At 44.2% G+C, this 21,904-nt stretch overlaps 4 protein-coding genes across 4 annotated transcripts in view; 3 read left to right on the top strand and 1 right to left on the bottom strand.

Moving 5' to 3' along the window:
• VMO1 (vitelline membrane outer layer 1 homolog) overlaps positions 1-21,904 on the top strand; it is a 181,968-nt gene that overhangs the window by 62,831 nt on the left and 97,233 nt on the right. The gene's annotated exons all lie outside the window — the stretch shown is intronic.
• ARRB2 (arrestin beta 2) lies at positions 934-11,239 on the bottom strand. Its single transcript, XM_069063157.1, has 15 exons — positions 11,034-11,239; positions 7,686-7,716; positions 7,094-7,154; positions 6,871-6,915; positions 6,206-6,402; positions 5,449-5,508; positions 5,021-5,088; positions 4,525-4,660; positions 4,038-4,122; positions 3,543-3,615; positions 2,837-2,974; positions 2,109-2,192; positions 1,946-2,025; positions 1,757-1,811; positions 934-1,417 (listed from the first exon to the last, which is right to left on the bottom strand). The coding sequence occupies exons 1-15, from the start codon at positions 11,153-11,155 to the stop codon at positions 1,342-1,344; spliced, it is 1,311 nt and encodes a 436-aa protein (XP_068919258.1). The 5' UTR covers positions 11,156-11,239; the 3' UTR covers positions 934-1,341.
• The window catches only part of PELP1 (proline, glutamate and leucine rich protein 1), a 34,357-nt gene continuing 25,467 nt past the window's right edge, over positions 13,015-21,904 (top strand). The window contains exons 1-5 of the mRNA XM_069063150.1: positions 13,015-13,316; positions 15,724-15,788; positions 16,228-16,333; positions 17,835-17,984; positions 18,162-18,233. Coding sequence (XP_068919251.1) covers positions 13,077-13,316; positions 15,724-15,788; positions 16,228-16,333; positions 17,835-17,984; positions 18,162-18,233 — 633 coding nt within the window. The 5' untranslated portion in view covers positions 13,015-13,076. The remainder of the gene's footprint in view (positions 13,317-15,723; positions 15,789-16,227; positions 16,334-17,834; positions 17,985-18,161; positions 18,234-21,904) is intronic.
• The window catches only part of LOC138142170 (polyunsaturated fatty acid lipoxygenase ALOX15-like), a 65,579-nt gene continuing 61,592 nt past the window's right edge, over positions 17,918-21,904 (top strand). Inside the window, exons 1-2 of the mRNA XM_069063151.1 lie at positions 17,918-17,984; positions 18,162-18,233. The gene's annotated coding sequence lies outside the window, so the exon portion shown is untranslated. The remainder of the gene's footprint in view (positions 17,985-18,161; positions 18,234-21,904) is intronic.

Here is a 21,904-nt window from a genome sequence, read left to right as displayed (position 1 = left end):
GCACTGCAATCTTGCCCAGCCACTCACTTTCTCCCTGACAATAAGCAAGAAAACTTCCCTCTCTGACACCTCTTCATCCCAGAAATGAGAGGGGTTAGATCTTCAAACTAATACCAACTAAACTAACAAACTGCTGCCAAGGTAGGTTGGGGATAGTCTCAGATAGCCTGGTTTCATAGTGGATGAACTCAGGGCTCTAGGACTAACACCAGGAAACAATGTGAAAAGGTGAGTTTGGCAAAAATTCAACGGGGGCATTTAAGACCTCTTTAAAACAAGCTGTAGTTTCTCAGGATGTGTGTGGCTTTTTTGGCTAAGGTAGATTGCATACATAGTCCTACATTTCCCCTTTTCAAAACACTCATCATCACTGAGTATCACAGGTCTGGTACTGGATCATATATTGTCTTTTTGCCCACCTGGAAGCCAGTGGTGAGATACTAATTCTCTTCCCAGTACAGAAACTAGAAAAAGTAAAATTAGAGCTTTGTCAGTTTGTCACCAGCACACAAAGAGAAGAATAGGGGTACTCCAATATACTGGCCAGAGAACCCATAAAAACCTTAGAGGTGGAAAGGACAAATAAATTCTAGCTATATAAAGTTGTATCCTTCAGAGGGAAGCAATGAAATTGAGTTTCTAAACTTGGTGAGCTGAATGCTCAATCCTAAGGGATGAACACACCCTATGTTGGACTGCCCTCAGATTCAGAAGAACTGAGCCTGCTACTTGTTTGCCTGTGTGACCCTTGGGGCTTCAACTGTGCACCTTCTTTCTTCATCTCTCCTCCCTACTTCACAAGGCTATTATGCTTTCAAATTCTGATCATTTGGTCTTCTCAAGAACAAAAAATAAAAAGATATTAGTGCTACCTCTTCCCTACCCCCATAATTTTTTTTTTACTAACCCCCAAGTCAGAGAAAACACATACACTTTCAGCTTTAAAAAATTATTTTCCTTTTTGCTTAGATCCAAAGCAACTCCCCTACCTCTCAGGGGACCACTTTCCTCCCCTACCAATAAAGGGGTCTTACAATCCAGAAGGGGTTCTATAGAGGCAGTGACAGGTATATGTGTGGAAGGTGAGGGTTCTTTCTCTCTTCTCAATTATTCCTCACTCCTGCCCCCCCCAAATATAGGTACAAACACAGCCTGCTGCTATAGGGGGCCACTGCAGCTTAAAATTAATGCCCAGCTTCAATCAAAAATTGTGTACAGTGCTTTCATGCCTGGGGGGTCATATGGAACCCTAATTAGAATAGGGAGCATGGTCTTGCTCTTATTCCCCCCAGCATCTCATTTCTCCAATTCCACTCCCCCTCCCTAGCAGAATTGGTTATCTTAATCTTCATCCTTCATCCCTTTGAGCCGAAGCCTGGCGAAGTCCTCAAACACAATGTCATCATCTGTGCCATAGCTGGGAAAGGAAGTGAGGGAGGGCATGAGATAGAGAGGCTCCAGATTCCCCCACCACCCCAACCAAAAGAGAAAGAAGCAAGAGTGCTGGTGCTACAGATGACACGGAGATTTAGCAGTGACAGGGTTGAGCTGCTGGGCAGCCTCTTCACTAAGCCAGGTATTGTTGAGGCCTCATCCCTCCGAATCTTCTTCTCCCTTTACCCCCACCCATTATTAGAGAGGGCAGGGAATTGATGCTGTAGCAGGGTAGAGGAAAGTAGACTTAAAGCAAAAAGGAGTCCTCTTCCTTTTCCATGGAGGTAGGGGGAGGAGGGGTAAAGGCAGAGGTCTTCCTTACTTGGTCTCAAATTCGATGAGATTGGTGTCCACTGGGTCATTTATCTCAGGGGCAGCTAAATGGAAAAGAAAGGGATGAACAGTTAGTTGGTGGGTCTAGAGAAGAATAAATTCCTCTTTATAGCCCTTTCTTATTATATTCTTTTAGCAGACTCCTGGAAATGGCTTGAGTTGGGTGGAGGAGTCTCACCTGATTGAGGTTTGGAGTGGGTGGAGTGGTCATGAGGCTTGGGGTGCATTAGGACAAAGGGGAGCTCCACTGAAACATCCCTAGAGAAAGAAACACTATGAGGAAAAATACAGGTAGCTATAGACACTGGGCAAAAGAAATAAAATAGAAGACCAGTACTCACCCTCCCCGAGACACAACCAGCTTCACTTTGACCCTATAGGACACAAGGATGCCTAGTACTTCCTTGTTGGCACCTTCCTTCACTCTGCAAGGGGAAAGATGTTCAGTTCAGGGCTAAGAACTAGAGGATGGATAAATACCAACCTGGTAGATTGGCCCTTGCCCCATCCCACCTCAGACCCCTAACTCTCCTATAAGCCTCAGGAGTGCCTAATGCAGACTACAAGGAAAGCTTCCAGTGGATTTGGGGGCTTGAGTTAACTGCACATAATACCTGGAGCTGGAAGGATCTTCCAGATAGTTCAACCATTTAGTGTGATAGGGCAGAGCATTGAGGCCAAGAAAACAGGGAGTCAAAAGGAAGTGAGGGTCAGTTATGGTTTTGCAATTTACTCATCTACAACCTTGGGCACATGGCTTCACTTCCAAAGGACTGAAATTTCTAAGATCCCTTCCAGCCATAAATTCTGATTTAGGAAATTATGTCCCCAAATTGACAAAGCCTGGTTTAGAACTCAGGTGTCCAAATTCTCACTGTAAGAAACTTTTCACTGAATTGCATTAGCTTCTACCAAGAGGCTAATAGGACCTCAACTCTGTTCCCAAGCAGGCTGAAGGCAAGAAAAATAAGAAAGATGTGGGAAATAAGGAGGGGGAAGAAACAAGTTATGAACTAGCTAAGAATATCTAACAGATGTAACACAAACAGGATTCCCCCTGCCCACTTGCATAGTACTGGAGGCCAGATTGGTATCTTCATGTTTGAGCTTCCCGTCCAAGGCAAGTCCTCGTTTCTCCCTATTTTCACTGAGCAGTGGGGTTATATTATACACCTTACAGAATGTGGAACTGGGAGACACCTGGTCACTGAAAAAAAGGAGTAGTTAGTTAGTAAGGGATGTTGGGGCTGGAGGGGACAGGACAGCTGGAGTCCAGCTCTCAGAGCTCCAAACTGTCACTAAAATTTACTTGTTTGACACTAGTCACCACTCTTTAATGGTGACTAGTAGTAGTTACAATGGAAAAAGGTATTTGCTCTAAGGAAGAACTTTCTAGAAATTAGAGCAATTACCTTGTGAGCTCCCCATCATTGAAAGTATTCAATGCAAGGGGTGGCTAGGTGGTGAAGTGAATAGAGTCAGGAGGACCTGAGTTCAGATCTGGCCTCAGACACTTAACACAAAAAACTAGCTGTGTGACCTTGGGCAAGTCACGTAACCCCAACTGCCCTACCTTCCCCCCTCCAAAAAGAAAAAAAAAACATTCAAAGCAGAGGCTGGATGAATAACTCAAGATTATATTATTCCTTGCCCCTTCTTAGGTATAAACTAGCTCCTCCCTCTCTCACCCAGCCTGGAGAATTCTTTCTTGGTCCTTGCCATCTCTCTTTCCCCCCCCCAAGAAATAGGCCAGTGCAGAGGGCCCCATTACTCACTCTTGTTCTATCAGAGCCACTGGACATTTATATTGGGCAGTGCTGAAGAGGCAGATATCAGCATATTGTCTCACTGTGGTGGATAAAAGGTCAATCACTAGCAGAAAGCACCAGGCAAAGAGTGGGAATGAGGAGTAGGAGAAGAAGTTGGGTCACAGCACCCCCAAAAGATGGGGAGACAGCTTGTAATCCCTCACTCTCACAACCCTCCCTCTACTCCTCTCATTCCAGATCTGTTCTTTATTCATGTCTCCCAAATGCCTTGCTGCTCTGATCCATCACCCTCATAGTAGGGGTCCCCAGCCCAAGCCTGCCCTTTATTAGTTTTCCCACAAAATCCCCTTATAACCTCAACATTCCCTAGTTTGTCCCAGTTAGGGTCTTCCTCACATTCTTTATTAGGTCTCCCTCCAAATATCTCTTCAATAGTCATTGCCTTCCCATTCCAGTCTCCCTCAATTTCTATTCCATAACCCTTAATTCTTTACTTCATACCAGAAACTTTGATCTTCTTGACCGTCTTGGTGGAGTTGTTGGTGACGTGGACATTAACGCTAAGCGGCTCCCCATGGTAATAAAGCTAGCAGATAGGATGGGGAGAGGAACCCATTAGTTTGTCAAACTGTCAAACTCTACAAATCACTGTTCTGTACTCTACTTGATGGATCTATTTTATCAAAAATGGGCAACTCCCTCTTTCAAAGGTACAGAAAAAGAACCTCTCCATATTTTCTCAATCTATGTACATCATACTGTGTTCCCCCATGAGTCTAGCCCGATTTGTGGCAGGCCTTGTCTATGAAATAATAATTAGAAGAGTTAGCATCTCTATAGCACCTACTATGTACCCAGCACTATGCTAAATGCTTTACAAATATTGTCGTCATTTCCATCCTGTCATCTGTCCCCCTACCCCCAAAAGTTCCCTGTTGGGAGTGTTGAGTCCCTTCATTATGATTAGGATCTCCACTCTCCTCCTCACCTCTTTGTCCAGTGAGGCCTCAAGGTGCAGGGATCGGTCAGACATGAGGAAGTGTCGAGCGGTTTCAGCAGTGGGCTGGGGACCTGGTGTCTCTGGGGCAAACTGTACCTTCCTAATCACCAGCCGCACAGAATTCCTAGGCCGGGAAATCAGGGGGTGGGATAGATGGTACTGTTGGTAGTCAGTGAATTCCCCTGACTTTCCAAGATGCCATCTCTCCCCAACCTGACCAGTAAGTCAGTCAACAAACACTTATTAAACACTTCCTGTGTGCCAGACACCGTGTTAAAAGTGCTGGGAATACAAAGAAACGTAAATGACCATCCCTGCTCTCAAGGAGCTCAGAGAGGGAGACCACAAGCAAACAACTAGGTGCAGATGGGTAAACTGGAAGGCATCCGACAGACCTAAGACATTTCCATGCTGACTCCCACCTCAAAAAAGCAGCAACAGTGACTGGGAAAAGACAGCAGGTGGGTGGTATGGATCCCCTCACCTCTTGTGGATTTTCTCTTCCAGTGTTTTGGCACAGAAGGCTCGAATCTCAAAGTCTACCCCGCAGGCCTCGATGGGAAGAGGCAGAAGCTAGAGTCAGTTCTGTGCATAGTCCCTTAACCATTGGCCCTCCCCCAACCTGCTTCCTCAACTTATGTTGAGGGATGTTATCTATCAACATCTTCCCATTCTGATACCCATATCTTCCCTACCAGACCCTCCAATCATAATTTAGTTTCTTTGCTGCCCTCAACTCCCCCCCCACCCCTTCCCCACCTCTCAAATCAGTAGTTAACAGATATAACTATCTTCATTCCCATTCCAAACCCTTTAAAAAACATTTCCTACTTCCTTTCATGGTCCATTTCCTAACACTGCCTTTGAGGTCTAGGTCAGTGCCCTTCAACCCCCACCACTTGCTCCCATTACCTTCCCTGTGTCCTCAGGTCCAGGTTGCAGTGTGACAGAACAGGGCAGGTTCTGTGGAATCTGGGAGAGTGGGAGGAAGGTGGCAAGTTTCCCCTGACCCTCCCCTCTCTCAAGAAAAAAAATCTTTCCCCAAATGTCTGTCCCCCTTCTCTGAAAACACAAACACACACAATATGATAATGATAAGAGGAAGGGCTGGGAGAACCCCATCTAGATGGGGGAATTTGGACTGGACTTTTCACTTCATGAATGTAGGGAATTCCTAGAAAGGAAACCAACTCTATTAATGCAGACCAACATCTGTTCTGCATCTTATATTCAGAGAGTTGCCTGAGACACTGAGAGTGACTTGTCTGGCACCAGAAAAACAGTATGCCTCAGAGGCAGGACTTGAATCCAGATCTTCCTGACTCCAAGGCCAGCCCTCTATGTACCCTATCAAGCTGCCTTTCTAGTTGGAATAATTAACTAGGGAAGAAAGCCATCTAAGGGCTCTCTGAAAGCTGGCAAAGAGAGGACTGGCTTGGACAGTATTTGGGCACCTGTTCTATTATCCCTAAATAGCCTTAGATATCCCTGTTATGTCTAGATTCCAAGGCTGCTGGCAATGAGGTATTCTAGAGTTCCCAAACACACACTGGCAGGCCCCATGCCACCCTGAGGAGGGGTTTCTAAGGGACTTGCTGTAGAGAGGGAATCAGGTTGACCCTTATAGGCAAAAAGGTGTTGAAGGGTTAGAGGTGAAAAAAATCCTCACTGTGAAGGAGAAGGGGTGAGCATGCTGGCCCAGCTTCCTCAGCAGTCGTTCCTGGAGGCGAGTTGTGGGTTGGGGTGGGTCAGGGATGGGGGGAAAAGCTTGGTATGTGGCAGCAAACAGGTCCTTTCGGAATGACAGGCCCAAAACATCCAGGTCCTCACGACCATATCGGAAGGCACAAGTTAATGTCACATATACTATGGGTGAGTGGGGAGGAGGAGGAGAAGGAGAAAAAGATGTCAGGAAGAAAGAAATCTATCCCATGCGCCCCCCCCCCCCCCCCCCCCGGCAAAGACCCATTTTGAATTCTCTTAGCAAGACCTTCTAACATTTGCCATTGTCTTCCCAGGTTCATTTTTTAATTCTAAAAACCCTATACACCTGCCATGTCTGTTCCACTACTACTTCTATTAAGGAGTTCCCTCTCCCTCCACTACCTCCTGCATTCAGGGGTGAGGAACCTGGACGTAAAGGCCACATGTGGCCTTCTAGGTCCTTAGGTTCAGTCTTTTGACTGAGTCCAAGTTTTACAGAACAAATCTTTTTATTAAGGGGATTTGTTCTATGAAGTTTTCAGTCAAAGGGTTGCACTTAAGGACCTAGAGGGCCACAGGTCCCTTCCTCCCCCAATCTAGTTAAAGCCTCCAATTCCTGAGGTTCCTCACCTTTTCGGTCCTTCAAGTAGTCTGGGTCCACTAGCACCACTCCATCTGTAACGAGACCCACAATATAACCTTAGACCTGGCTGGTCCCTCCCTGTAATTTGTACCTTATCTTGGCACTTAAAAGATGTCAGAGGGGACATAATATATAGACTCAAGCCCTTCCCCAGGAGCTTTCTTTTTCCCTGTGTCCAGGGCCAGTCAGGGTTTTTGCCCTTCCACTTACCCACAGGATCTACTCGATCCAGGTGATCCACAAAGTCCCTCTTGCCCAAGTACACTGTTAGCTGGTAGGAAGGCAAAGGGGATAATGTAAGGTATCAAGATCAAGTGGGAATGAAAGCCTTCAAGCTCACAGACCTGGGTACCAAGAAGGAATCCCCTCCCATCTTCAACCTTCCCCATACCCCTATTTCTTATAGGTGCCCTCAATTCCCCTCCCTGTTCTCCTACAGCTGCCTGGCATCCTTGACTCCAAAGAAGACCCTTCCCAGGAAAGAAGACCTTAGGGATATGCTACCTCAAGGCAGCCAATCAGATTATAGCCTGGAAGCCTAGGCTTTTCTGTTCTCCCCCTTGACCCCATAGTCCAAGGCCTCTATTAGCCTCTATTAACACCTATTCTCAGATTCCCTAGGACATACACAGGCATGCATGTTGCCAAAGTGGCAAGAAGGGAGGGGAAGTCAGCTTTTAGATATGGCAGGAAGTGGGGAGCTAGGGGGAGGGGTTGGGGAACCTTTGTAGGAAGATGAGACTACTGAAAGGAGATTGGGAAAGAGCAGGAAGCTTTGAGCTGTGGCTCAAAGGGGCCTCACCTTGCAATTAGGACTTGACTTCTTGAAGACTCTACCAAAATAAAGCAGAGAACACAATCATATTCAGAGAGCCAAAGGACTCCCTTACCTTATCCTGGGATGCTGCCCCTTATTCCAAAGCCTTGCCTCATTCTCTGTCCTCTTCACCTTTTCAAGAAATCCAGATCCCCAAGGGGGACCCCAGCTTGGACCAGAAGCTAATGGGTTTTGTAAGGTCATTATTATGGCAACCATGCAGACCCACCCTGTCCCCTTATAGCTTAGTTGTTCCCCATGAGTCCTTTCCTAAGTTAGAAGGAATGGGAGTGGGGGTGAGGTGTGTTTCTTCCTTTAATGTGACAGGTATAAATAATTATCAGAGCCTCCCTACCCAACTCTATTCTCATTTCTTCTTCACCAGCCCTCACAGGAGAGGGAAGACTCCACCAAGTGCATAGCTATTGGTTTCAAAAGTCATTATCTAGGTCTAACCCCCTCATCAAATCCAAACCACATTTGCTTTCCTCTTTTCAGAGGCTGACTCACCCTCAAGGGTACCAATAAGGGGCTGTAATAGAGACCACCTGGTATTTCAATCTATTGCCCAGCCATTTTCTTCATCCCCATTGTCTACCTAAGGGAAAGCAGACATTCCCCTTGATAGAGTCTACTATGGCAGTTGCTGAAATCAGACTGCTGTGACAACAACCCTGTGAGGTAGGTACCATAGGAAGTGGTATCCCCAGTTTAAAGACCAGGAAACTGAAACCTAGGGGGATATAATTTTGTCCACAATCAGATGTATAGTCAGTATCGAAAGCTGCATTCAAATCCAGGTTTTTCTGACTCCAAGTCCATCATTTTAACTACTACATGATACTGCCCAAGTGTGTATCACCATATGAACTAATTACCCAGTATTCCACTAACAATTTTCCAAGGCAGTCTTTTAGGCTATGACGTCACCCTGGGATTAAGGATAGGAAGTCTTTGGGGCCCCAACATGGCATTGTTTATAATTTATTTTTTGTAGCAACTGCCAAGGGGTCTGCCTCTTCTCTAGATGAGAAACATCCCTACTTACCCTACAAGACACTCTTGTTTCTCATAAATGCTTATTGGATAAACCTAAAATGGTCAACATTGAATGATAACCACTTCAAGCTTCCCCAAACTCCAGTTCCTCATTTCCTTTCTTGACTCCCAGAGGGTCAAATTCCCTTCATCTATTAAGTGAAAACTATGAGAACCAACTAGGCCCATTCTCCCACACTGGCCTCTCTAGAAAAGTAGAATGACATTTCAATATACTAACCATCAACTAGGTAGCACAGTGAATAGAGAGCCAGGCCTGGAGTCAGGAAGACCTGAATTCAAATCCAGCCTCAGACACTTACTAGCTGTGTGACCCTGGGCAAGTCACTGAATCCTGTTCGCCTCAGTCTCCTCATCTGTAAAATGAGCTAGAGAAGGAAATGGCAAACCACTCCAATATCTTTGCCAAGAAAACCTCAAATGGGGTCACAGAGTTGGATGTGACAGAACAACAACAAATACAAACCATCATTTGTTTTCTTCTGGTTGTCATGGAAAGTACCCTGTTCTGATGTTTTCCAAAAGACCCAAGGGGATATCTTTTTTATTTTTTGTTTGCCTGCCCCTCTCCCTAACCAAGGGAGAGGCAGCATGTTATATTTTTTAAAAGAACATTTTATTTGGTGTCAAAGACTTAGTCTTTAAATCCTAGGTCTGCTACTTAATATGTATATGGATTTGGGGTAAGTTACTATATTTGTTTCCTTTTCTGTAAAGGGAGGGAGTCAGTCTAGATTCTCTCTCAAGTCTTAGACAGCTCTAAATTCTATGAGCCTGTCATTTTAGAGGCCCCAGGATGGTATTTACCTGGATGCTGGTTATTGGGGCAAAAGCCCTTGCCCAAGAGAAGATTCCGATCCATTCTTGAGAGCAGGCACTATTTATTTTTCATTTGTGATTTTGTATCCATCAAGACTGAGCATAGTGTTTTATGGCACTTAGGAGCTTAATAAACATTTGTTCAGTTGAGCTGCTGAATGTGGTTTAATTGCCCTAATCTAGGGAGGAGTTCATGTGTGTGGAGAGTGGTGAAGATGACTGGGGGAGATCAAGGGAGTTGCCCAGAGGGGAGGGCCAGCAAAAGCAGGTGCCCCCCCCCATTTCCTGCTATTCTCTCCATTTCCTGTGGCTCAAAGAAAGGGTAGTGGTGGTATGTGTGATAAATTGTGCCATGTCAGCAGTCCACTCCCCCCAAAAAACCCATGCCACAGAACAGAAAAGGGGGACAGTCTCAAGTCAACCACTTCCTTTTTTTTCCTTGGGATTCTAACCCACCCACATCCCAGGGCCTGCCCTTGTGAACTGTTCCTCCTCCTTAACCCAAACATAAACTCCCATTTTCTACCAAGAAAGGTTTGACTGCTGTTTGCAAGAGATATGACAGATCAGACTGCTAGGATATATCTCAGCTCTTCTAGGGTTTTGGGTTTTGGTGTTTTTTTTTTTTGCACTTTTTTCCCCTTCCTACCAGAAACAGAGACATCCACCCCCAATAGCTCTAAGGTCCCTAAGTGGGTATTGGGTCACAACAGGAAGTAGATTCTACTGGAGTCCAAAAAAACAGAAGTTGGGGTACAGAGAGTGAAGGGGCCTTGTCTTAAAAATTATGTGGGGAGAGGGTATGTTAAAGGCAAATGGTGCTGGGGAACCTAGACACAGGAGTATGTTAGGGTGGGATGCCAGCAACATCAGCTTCCAGTCCCTCATTTGTACTCTTCTTCATAAAGCGGCTGCCACTAGCAATCCTTGGGGGGTGAAGACAAAATATGTGGGTATCACAGGCTAGGATGCAGGTAGAGGGCACTCTTCCAGGGCGGGGGACTACTGTAGTGGCGACTTCCTGTTTGTTTGGTAGGAGACGGAGGGAGGGGGACTGTCTCTCCCCAGAGGGTTTAGGCTTCCCTCTCCATGCACCATCCCTGGGGGTAACAGGCCACCTGCTGCTCCTCTCGGTGTCCCAGCATCTCAGCAACAAGACAGCTCAGGCGTCTACCGCCTCCCCCCCGCCCCCGGTCCCTTTGGAATGTAGGCTCCAGGCCCCGAGTCCTCACCCGTTTTAGTGTGCCATGCATGCTGCTCCCGTCCACCTCATGTCCCCATGGACCCACAAGCCCGGTCCTTCCAGAGCCCCTGCCCCCACTCCCATCCTCATTCCCTAGGCACCTGGTCCCCGCTCTCCTCCCTATGCTCTCCATCCACGGAGCCCGCAGCCACCCGTTCTGCAAAGCCTGGCTCTGAGCAATTCACCCCTTTTGCAGACCCCATCTCACTTACCTGGTCCCTGATTTCTCCCCCATAGTGCGCACAGCAGTCCTCCCGGCTACTAGCTCACAGCTTTCCTCGCCCGCTGCTAGGTCCAGCTCCTCCCCGCCACTACTGCGCAAGCGCCTCGCCATCTCTCTCCCCTCCCCATCCCAGAGAACCCGGGTCCGACGCGTCAGCCGGGGGATTCTACCCCTCCCTCTCCTGGCTGAATCTCCAATTCTCCAAGGTGACTAGACGGTGAAGCGCAGCCCACCCCCCTGCCAAGCGCTGATTGGTGCTTCCTCAGCAACTGCTGGGGAAAGCTCTCAGCCACTCTACCCCTCCCCACTCCCTGTGTCTCTGCATTTCCAGACAGCTACTTGGTTCCCCATTTGAAAGGGAGACATCGCCCCGTTCTCCATCCCCGCCTCGGCCAGACAAGCCCGTGTATTGGCTCTTCACGTTCAGGCTCACGCTCCCATTGGCGGAATAGATATTCTTCCCTTCTCTAAACCCTCTTTCGTTCCCAGGATATGAGATCGCAGGACCACGGTCAGGAGGGATGTACATATGGTGTACATTCAACACTCATGCATTTGAGCCACTTAAAGAGAGTATCTTCCCCTAGGACTAGCAGTCCCATTTTAGCTGGCCCTTACGATACCCTACCATATAATGTCTCGACACTATATATGTCCCCCTCCCCCTTTGGCTCAATATTTCTTCCCACCTTCCTCATCCATACTCATCCACCCCACCCCATCTTCATTCATTAATTGAATCATAGAAAATTTGTTTAACAAACTGGTGGAAAGCCAGCTTTGAGACAGCAGAAAGACCTCTGAATTCGTAATCAGGAGACTTCGGTTTACAATTCGTTTATTATTTCTGTGTTAAGGGAATCCCTTAACCCCTCTGATCATATGTCCTCATCTATAAAACAGCTAATTAATATTTGCACTGCTTCATTCACGATAAGAAGTGCTTTGTAAACCTTAAATCACTATAGGAATCCGAATTATTATTCAAAATGGCTTTTCCCCCCCTGAATTCCTTCAGCAATTGCAACTATCACAATCTAGCACTTAATCATATATGATCTACATAATGTCTCTTCTTAGAAAGGTAGGGTTCGAACAGTGCTACATTTTGGGGTCAGAGGAGAGCTGGATTCCAAACCAGCTTCTAACACTGTGACCAAGGAAAAGTCTCAAACTCTCTTAAGCCAGTGTCCTTGTTTTCCAAATGGAGATAATGTCTGCAGTATTTACCTGAAGGACTGCTATTAGGAAAAAAATGAGATCACGTGTAAGGCACTTTGCAAACCTTAGCGCTAAGATGGCTTGCAATTCTATGATGCCTAACAATCTATGATTCTTATACATTACATCCTTTGTATCGCCCACTGCCTACTTTGTTTCCCAATGCCCGGCTCCAGGATCCTTTACTCCTGAATTCCCAGACACATTCCTAAGCTTTTCTTTTGAATTCAGGCTGTACTTTGACCTCTATGGACGAACATACACCCATGCAAGTTCATGATATGCTTGAGGAGTTCTCAGTAGATATAGATTTAGGAAGAGTATAAAGATAGTAAGCGAGTGAACTTTGTGTATATAAAGGATTTCCTTTAAGAATGATGATTTAGATCCAAAATTATTTTAGGGTTCTCCCCAGCTAAATCTCTGGCTCCACCCTGATGCCATGCCAGTCTGCTTAGAGGGCTACAAAGCTGGTCGTGTTGGGCTACGGCATGGGCCCACTCAAAACTTATCCTATGCTGAGGGGGAATGGAGGTCTCCCACCCCACACACAAACATGGTTTTCCCTCGCCTCCCCTCCTAGAAAGTACTCATCAATATTAATTAAATCACGCGTCCCCATCCTCCTCGCAGTCTCACAACAGCCTCAACGCGCACGCGCAGTCTCTTCCTTTCCCGCTGGCGCCAGGCCCCCTCTGGTCCTCAGTACGCATGCCTTTAGCTCCTCACACCCCCCCTCCCTTCCTCCCGCCGCACAGTCGCAGTGTGTTGACATCATCACAGGGCGCAGCGGCCAAGAGTGCAGGCGAAGATGGCGGCAGCCGTGCTGAGCGGGAGCCCCACAGGTTCTGGGGCTGGGGGTCCGGGCGGGGCAGGCGGTCTCCCGGCCGCAGGTCCAGGGTCACGTCTCCGCATGCTGCTGTTGGAGAGCGTATCTGGGTTATTGCAGCCTCGGGCCGGGCCTGCCGCGCCTCCCTCGCCCCCGACAGCCCCGCTGGTGCCGGGGCTCGTGCGACTGCTGAGGCTGCACGGGATGATGGGCGGGGCCCAGGTGAAGTCGAGCGCCGGTGGGCGGGTGCTGGTGGGGGGTTGGGAGGAGTGATGGAAGGGGGTCCCTCCAAGGTGAGCTTTCGAGAGTGGGGCTGAATTGAGGTAGCTAGAGGTGGGATCAGCCGCCAAGCGAGATTGCGAGTGGGACCTAAAGGGCGAAATCTAGAGGAAGGAGGCACAGGTAAAAGATAAGTAGGGAGGATCCCCTAGGTAATAGGTTCTTTGTAAGGAATAGTCTGTAGCCGAGTCCTGAGGAAGCTGGGAGGAAAGCTAGTTGTGATTGTTTTTCTCTCTTCTCTCCTGATTCTCAAATTATCACCTTCAGGGACCATTCCTCTCCAGACTTCCATTCCCATATTTTCAAACAGTATCTTTCAGTATTATCTCAGACTCAGGGGACTCATAATTAATACCTTCCTTTTTAAGTCACGTTGTACCACCCAGGAGACAGTTCTGCTACTTCCCTATAGTGTCTAGCCATTTTCCATATCTTAGTCTTAGTTTTCTTCATAAAATATGTGGCTTGGACTAGGTAATTTATAGTCCCTTCTTTTCACTGATACTTATCTTACTATGAATCCCTCTAAGAGTCTCCATTTCTTTGATAGCTCTATACCCCCAGTTACCCTAGCTCTGTGTTTTAGAAGCATCTTTGATTCTGATCGTTTTGGAAGTATGATTCTTTTCTCCTTTGTTATCCATTTCCCATTTATCACCAAGTCTTGTATTAAAGAAGATGAATCTCGGTGCATCAGAAGGAGGGAGAAACTAGAGGCAGTAGGACAAGTTATAAGGCTGTTTGCTCTTAAATTTACTTTTTTCTTTGTATTCCCACTATTTTGTCCCACTATCACAGGAGAGGCCCTTGTTATCTTATGCCTGAAGTGATACAAGAATCTTGTAACTTGTCATACTTTCATCAGTTTCTCTACATGTATGGAATCTGTCTAATATCTTTTAATATTGCACTCATTATGTCACTTATATGGCACTTTTGTGCTCATAAGCTCTCACTGATTTGCCATTGCTCAAAGCCCAGTTGGCCTTAATGGTTACTTTTCCTAGTCTGACCCCAGTGTCCCTTTTTTGTCTCATTTCTCAATTTCAACTTTTTAAGTGGTGCAGGTCTAGTCAGTGTTATTGCATTATTCAAAGTTCATACAAACCTCTGAACTTTTGCTCTTGATTGTTTCCCTGGTCTGGAATGATGTTTTCTGCTCCCTCTTTTCCTCACCTATCCCTTCAAATTGTACCTATGTGATTTACCTTCCCATGTACTTGACTGTAACAACTATCAGTGATCTCTTCCTCCTGCAAATTCTTATGGCATTTGTTTTTACAATTCATTTGTCACTTGATTATATGTTGAGTTTTATTGTTATTGGTGTTCTTCATGTTTTTGTGTTTTTTCTTTTTTAAGATTTTGTGTTTCATGGAGGCAGAGATTTTTGCCTTGTTTCTTTCTCTACTGTCTAGTTCAGTGTTGTCCAGTAAATAGTAAGTATTCATTGATTCATTGATTAACTCATCGTCTCTCTTGTGTCCTGTCCACTTCGAATCACCTACTATGATCAGATACCACTTTTACACCATTTTCATCATTTCTCACCCCTGCTCAAGAACCTATGATGGCTCCCTGTTGCAGCATTATGTTTTATAGCACAGTCTCCTTTGCCTGGTATCCAGAGCCATTTGCAATTTGTCCCCTCTTTATATAGCTTCCACTTTGTTTCCATTTTTCAACCACCAGCCAATCTCACTGCCTACCTAGACACTCCAAATTTATTCTTTCATCTTCTTTTGTTTCTCCTCACCTAGAATACTTCCTCCTACCTCATCATTATTTATGTAAATCCTCCACTTTCTTCCCTACTTAGATAAAGCCTACCATGATAATTAGGCTTCTTCATTGACCTGACCTCTGATATCCCTGAGATTCCTGTACCATTCTTTGGATATATTCCTGTACCGTTCTTAGTTATATTCTCTTGAGTCTTTTTAAAAAATTTTAAAATTATTTTTCATATAATTATCTCGAAGGCCTCCTCCTGTGCTCCCAAACAGTATGGCAAGCTCCTTGAAAACCAAGGCTGTGTCATGCTTCTTTCATATAACCCTTGATACCAAGCATGGTGAACACTCAGTAGATACATAGTGATTTGAATGAGGCATCAAACTAAAGAGTTTTATCAGTCGGAGGCAAGAGGCCAAGGCCTATCTACTTAAATGGATAGACATCTTGGTATGATGGCTTCTAGGAAAATTGAGTTGGGTTTGTAGCTCAGAGGTAGTATATTGAGTTTTGGAATAGTTGGGACTTTTCAGATGATAGAGAAGTAATACCACGTGGGTTCTCTTGCTTTCTTTCCTCTGCCTAATCTTGTTTCCTCTCTTCTTTCCCTCCATAGAACCTCTCAGCTGTGGGAGCACTGGTGGGTCTCAGTAATGCCCGCCTTGGCTCCATCAAGACTAGGTGAGTCCTTTACCAAGTTTTATCCTTCACCTCAAGTCCAGCAACTCAACCACATATCCATCCTTATACTTCTAATTTTCCTTGGGGCTCAAGAAGGAATCTGAGATCACTTTGTCCATCTCCCTGCTTCCATATCTTGGATGTAGTGGCTTCTTCTGGAAGCCTCATTCCTGGTTTTTATAATTTCTATTGACTGAAAGTTAAATTTTGCATATAATTATATTAACTTCTTACCCATTTCCAGTTGTATGTTAATACTCAGGCCTTCTTAAAAGAAGCAGGAGTATCTCTTAACTTTTGCTTCTCAGGCTGGAGAGTTTCTGCCAACCCCATTCCCACATACTTTTGGAGTTAGGACTTAAGTCTCAGGAGATAGGTAAAGAGAGGGAGGTATCTAGCCCATCCTCTCAGACATTGCCCCTCCTCATCCCCTTGCCAGGTTTGAGGGATTGTGTTTGCTTTCCCTGCTGGTGGCGGAGAGTCCCACTGAGACGTTTCAGCAGCACAGTGTTTCCTGGCTTCGTAGTATTCAGCATGTCCTCCAGGTAAGCATGTCCTCCTTCCCCTCTTCCCTGCCCCCCCCCCCCAATTTCCGGGGTATGGTGGATTCCTTATGGGAAGAGAATCTGGTAAAGGAATAAAACCCAATCCATTATAGACTGGAAGTGATCATGGGATGGGAATGCTGTTTTCAGTTCTTTGCTATCATTCTTAGCCTAACTTTTTTGACCTTTTACCTGCTTTGTTAAATGAACTCCTTTAAAACACTTCCCATTTTTACTTTTCTACTGATGTCTGTACCTTGACTTGCTTCATTTATTAACATTCTTATCTCTGCTGACTTTTTTAATCCTCTCCTATAGACTAGTAGGAGCTTGCTGGAGAAAAGGGTTGAGTTTTGTTCTTTCACACTTCAGATATTCACTTAACTGGGAAAGACTTTGAAATGTAAGCTGTCCTTTTCCTTCTTGATTTTGGGAGAGGTGTGATGTAGCAAGCTTAGAAATAAGGAGAACCTTCCTGTTCTAGCTGGTGCTTTACTTATTATATAGGCAATATAGAATGGTAAGGAAGTAGCTAACATAAAGTTAGGAAGGCTGGAGTTCAAATTCTGCCACAGATACTTATAAGCTATGAGTCAATCTCAGCCTCAGTTTTTTCATTTATAAAGTCGTGGGGGTGGTAAACATATATATATATATATATCACCAGGTTAAATATAATAAATATATATCACCAGGGTTGTTGTAATGATCAAATGGGCTGCTGGGTGGCAAAATAGGGTCCTGGGCCAAGAGTCAGAAAGATTTATCTTCCTGAGTTCAACTTTGACTTTGGACACTTAGTAGCTATGTGCCCTTGGGCAAGTCATTTGTTTCCTCCTCTATAAAATGGGCTGGGAAAAGGAATGGCAAACCACTCTAGTATTTTTGCCAAGAAAGCCCTAATGAGTTCATGAAGAGTCAGACATGACTGAACAGTGACAACAAAAACACTTTTCAAACTTTATATCATTATAGAGATGTGAAGACTCAGACTTCAGCTGGGAGATGCTGCTGGTCATTTTCAGAAGGGAATAACTTGCTAGAAAGAATTGAGATGTAATTGGGGAAGGGAAAACTAGACAGCTTGCAGCTTCTCCAACCCAAATAAGCACTAAGAAAGTGCTCTGCCAGGGTTGGGAAAGAATATGAAAGTTCATGAACATTTGATTCTTCTCTACTATTCCTAATCTACCTTTGTCTCTCCCCACCTACCTTTTCAGTCTTCTGTTAGAATATAAGCCTCTTGAGGTTAGGGACTAACTGTCCTGTCTTTCTGTTTATATTTGTATTGATGTCACTTGGCATATGATAAGGGCTTAATAAAATGATAGTTGACTGACTAGCTACCTCTAAATCCTGAACTCTTCTAACTATACTTTGTTGCCTCCTCTAATTGACGCTGGTGTTCTTCCTAAAACCTCTTCTGCTATCCTTTCCCTTTCGGAAGTAAGAACATGGGTTTTCCCTGACTCATCTTTCTTTCCTGCCTCTTCCTTTTCAGTCCCAGGACCCAGCCCCTACTATGGAGTTAGCTGTGGCCATTCTGAGAGATCTGCTCCGATACTCAGCCCAGCTCCCTGAGCTGTCTCGAGACATCTCCACAAACCACTTGCCTGGCCTGCTGACATCTTTACTGGGTCTCAAGCCTGAGGTAAGGATTATGCCTTCGGGGTATGGCCTCTCAGGGAAAGGTGAAGTGGGAGAGGAGGAATGGATGAAGCAGGGAATAGGGATGAAGGTTTAGAGGATACTGGGGCTCAGGTGGGGATTTGAAAGCACTAGGGTGTGGGAGAGGCTCTTGCTCACTTTTCTTCTTATTTCCTCATAGTGTGAGCTGTCAGCATTGGAGGGAATGAAGGCCTGCATGACCTACTTCCCCCGGGCCTGTGGCTCCCTCAGAGTAAGTGACTGTGGCCACTCTGCCAGCACCTCAGTCAGTTATGCTAGCTCTGCGATTCTACCCTCTCATGCTGTAAATTTCATAAGTAATCCACCAATTCCGTAAAGATGTTGTACATGAGAATTTCAGCACCCCTCTCCAGACCTTTATTCTCTTGACCAGAACCTCAGTTTCTTTCAGTTGATCTTTAGTTAGTTGGTCTGTTACCAATGGCTACAATTATCCCCTTCTGGAAAACCTGCCAGTGGCTCTTAATATCTCTCTATACCAAACCCATTGACACTTAGCCAAGGCACCATGATAATCTCTGGGGATACAGTGACAAAACAAAGAACACTTCCTCTCTCATCTAGCTTACGTTTCCTTGCTGAAAGAGGTGGAGAGATGCCACATGTAACCAAATTATTATTTTAGAATGAAGAAAGCACTGACCACTACACAAATCAGGAAAAACTTCCTATCAGAGGAGGCCAATGAGCTGAACCTTGAAGAAAACCAGAAATTCTGAGTCAGAAGTGAGAAAGAAGTATAGTCTAGGAATGGAGGACAGTTTCCAGAAACAAGGAGTCTGAAGAAAGATTATTTGATTCAGAATGAATGAATGAAAAAGTCATTTATTAAGTACTTAATTCTTTGTACCTATTAATATAGGTACAAAGCACTATAAACAGCAAGTAGACCAGTCTAAATGGAACCTAGACTAGTGAGGGGGAGTAATATGAGTAAGTCTGGAAAGACAATTTAGAGCCAGACCATGAATGGTTTTAAATGCCAAAATAAAGAATTTGTATTTTATCCTGGAGGCAGTACAGAGTTACTAGAGGATGGGAACTAATGGCAGATGTATGTTAGGAAAATTATTTATTTTGGCAGCTTTGTAGTATCTTTTTTCTTTTTAAAGAAATTAGTATTTGATTTTTCCCCAGTTACATGTAAAAACAATTTTTAACATTTGTTTATAAAACATTGAGTTCCATATTCTTTCTCTTCCTTCCCATCCTCACTTATTGAGAAGGTAAGCAATTTAATATAGGTTATATATGTGTAGTGATGCAAAATATTTCCATTATCATCATGTTGTGAAAGAAAGCATAGACAGAAAAATAAAGTAAAAAAAATATACTTCAATCTGTATTCAGACACCCTCGGTTCATTCTCTGGGGACGGATAACATTTTTCATCATAAATCCTTCAGAATTGTCTTGGATCATTGTATTGCTGAGAATAGCTAAGTCAGTCATAGTTGATTATCGTACAGTGTGTACAATATTCCTTGGTTCTCACTATCAGTTCATATAAGTCCAGTTTTTTCTGAAATCTGCCTGCCCATCATTTATTATAACACAGTAGTATTCCATTATATTCATATACTACAACTTGTTCAGCCATTCCCCAGTTGATGGACATTCCCTCAATTTCCAATTCTTGGCCACCACAAGAAGAGTTGCTATGAATATTTTTGTACCCACAGGTCCTTTTCCCTTTTTTATGATCTCTTTGGGATATAGACCTAGTAGTGGTATTGCTGGATCAAAGGGTGTGCACAGCTTGATTGCCCTTTGGGCATAGTTCCAAATTGCTCTCCAGAATGGTTGGATCAGTTCACAACTCACTCTGATAAATTAATTGGATTTGGGGATTGACAGCCAGGGACTAGGTGAGAATGATGCTGAGGTTGAGACCCTGAGTGACTAGGAGGATGATGGTGCTCTCAGCTCTCATTGGACAGGGAAGTTAGGATAGAGGGGTAGGTTTGAGGGAAAGACAGGGAGTTCTGTTTTGGACATGTTAAGATTAAGATAGATACCTGTGGGACATCCAGTTGGGAGATTCAGTCTGTCTAGTAGGCAATTAGTGGTGAGGGATTGCAGCATAGGAGAGAGATTGGAGTTAGATATATAGATCTGGAATCATTTGCATAGAGATCAGTACATTAACAGAACTTATTAAGCACTTTTATTAGGTGCTAAGTACTTTGTCAAAGGCCTGGGATACAAAGACAAAAATTGAAATAGTCCCTGGCTTCTAAGGAACTTATATTATATTGGAGGGAAACAATAAGCACATATACAAATTTACATATGTATGTGTGTATCTATCTATCTATCTATATACATATATACATAATATAATATATATAAAGAAAATATAAGATGATTAGAGAAGCAGTAAGCAGTAGCAGCTGGGGGTGTTAGGAAAGGTGTGGGAGGTAGTGCTTGAGCTAAACTTTGAAGGAGAATAGGGATTTAAGAGGTAGTGAGGAGAGAATGCTTTTCAGGCATGAGGCACCAGCCAGTCACAGAGAGAGGAAATTAAATGTTTCTGAAGGATCACAAAAAAAGGTCAATTTTTTTGGACTGCAGAGTAGGCAAATCAGAGTAACCTGTAATAATCCAAAAAAAGGCAGGCTGGAGGGTTGGGAATGCCTTTAAATGCAGAATAGGGAGCCCTGGAACCTATTGAGCATTGGTAAGATAGAGATCAGGATAATAGGAGATGGTTCCTGGTACAGTGAAAGTTTTTGGCCTCTTAAAGCTAAGGTCTTTCCCAGTTCTCAGTTCGACTGAGGCAATGCTCCACAAAGAATGGCCTCTTACCTAGTTTTTAAAAAATCGACCTAGGAGGGGAAGACTTTCAGGATTTCTGGCTGAAGCAGAAACAGTTGACTATTTACATTCACTCTGAGCCATCAGAACCCAAACAGTGGCCAAGTGGGACTTGGCCTGGGACCTATTGTTGGCCAATCAATGAAAGCCATAGTGCCAGAGAGATTTGGGTTTAAGGAATGGATGAGTAGTTAGGAAACCTGGGTTGCAATATTAAAGACAGTGGTTTCAAACCAAAATAGACACAGATCCCTGCAAACAGCATGTTATTAAAATTAGTGTTAACACATTTATTAATTAGAAATAGTTCTGTTAATTTGCTGAACTTATTATTTTATTATCAAATTAATATTTTATGAAACATTTTCTATTTACATTTTAATTTGAATCTATTAAAACTAAAGTAGTTTTGGTGTCGGTTTGACACCTCTATACTAAATGATTTTAACCAAGTCATTTAACCCCTTAGGCCTCAGATTCCCCATCTGTAATATGAAAAGGCAAGGCTTTATTTTTAATATCCTTCCCACCCTAAATTTCTTATTACAGGAAAATCTGGGCTAATGAAGGCTCAGGGAATTGGAATATTTTGTTTATTTCAACTTTATTTCTAATTGGCCAAATCATAATATTGTTTTTATAACCAAGTGTAGAATCATAGGATGTCACATCTGTAAAAAGAACTTAGAACAGGAGTTCTTAATATAGGGTCAAGGATCTGTGGATAGACCCTTGGGGGATACCCAGGGTTTGGGACTGGATCATGAGTAATGATCCAGTCAAGGATGGAAGAAAGGAAGAGAGAGAACTAAGAAAGCTCCTTTTAAAAAATACATTGTCTTGTGTTAGAATGTGAGCCTCTTGAGGGCAGGAACTGACTATCATGATTGTGTTTGTATTTGTATTGCTGTTGCTTGGTACCTGGTAAGTGCTTAATAAAATAGTATCAGGAGCTGCTGTGAAGTCAGGATTTATCATTCTTGACTGAGAAAAGACTTTTGAGTTTAGTAATTAAGAAGTAATTAAGAATTGTTGATAATCTTGAAGACTGTAGTTTGAGTTGAG

This window comes from Petaurus breviceps, unplaced genomic scaffold, assembly GCF_028583685.1.
Source record: "Petaurus breviceps papuanus isolate PSGF00001 unplaced genomic scaffold, PetGlider_PUasm1.0 90537, whole genome shotgun sequence".
Taxonomy (NCBI): domain Eukaryota; kingdom Metazoa; phylum Chordata; class Mammalia; order Diprotodontia; family Petauridae; genus Petaurus; species Petaurus breviceps.
This window is presented reverse-complemented; position numbering and strand designations above follow the sequence as displayed.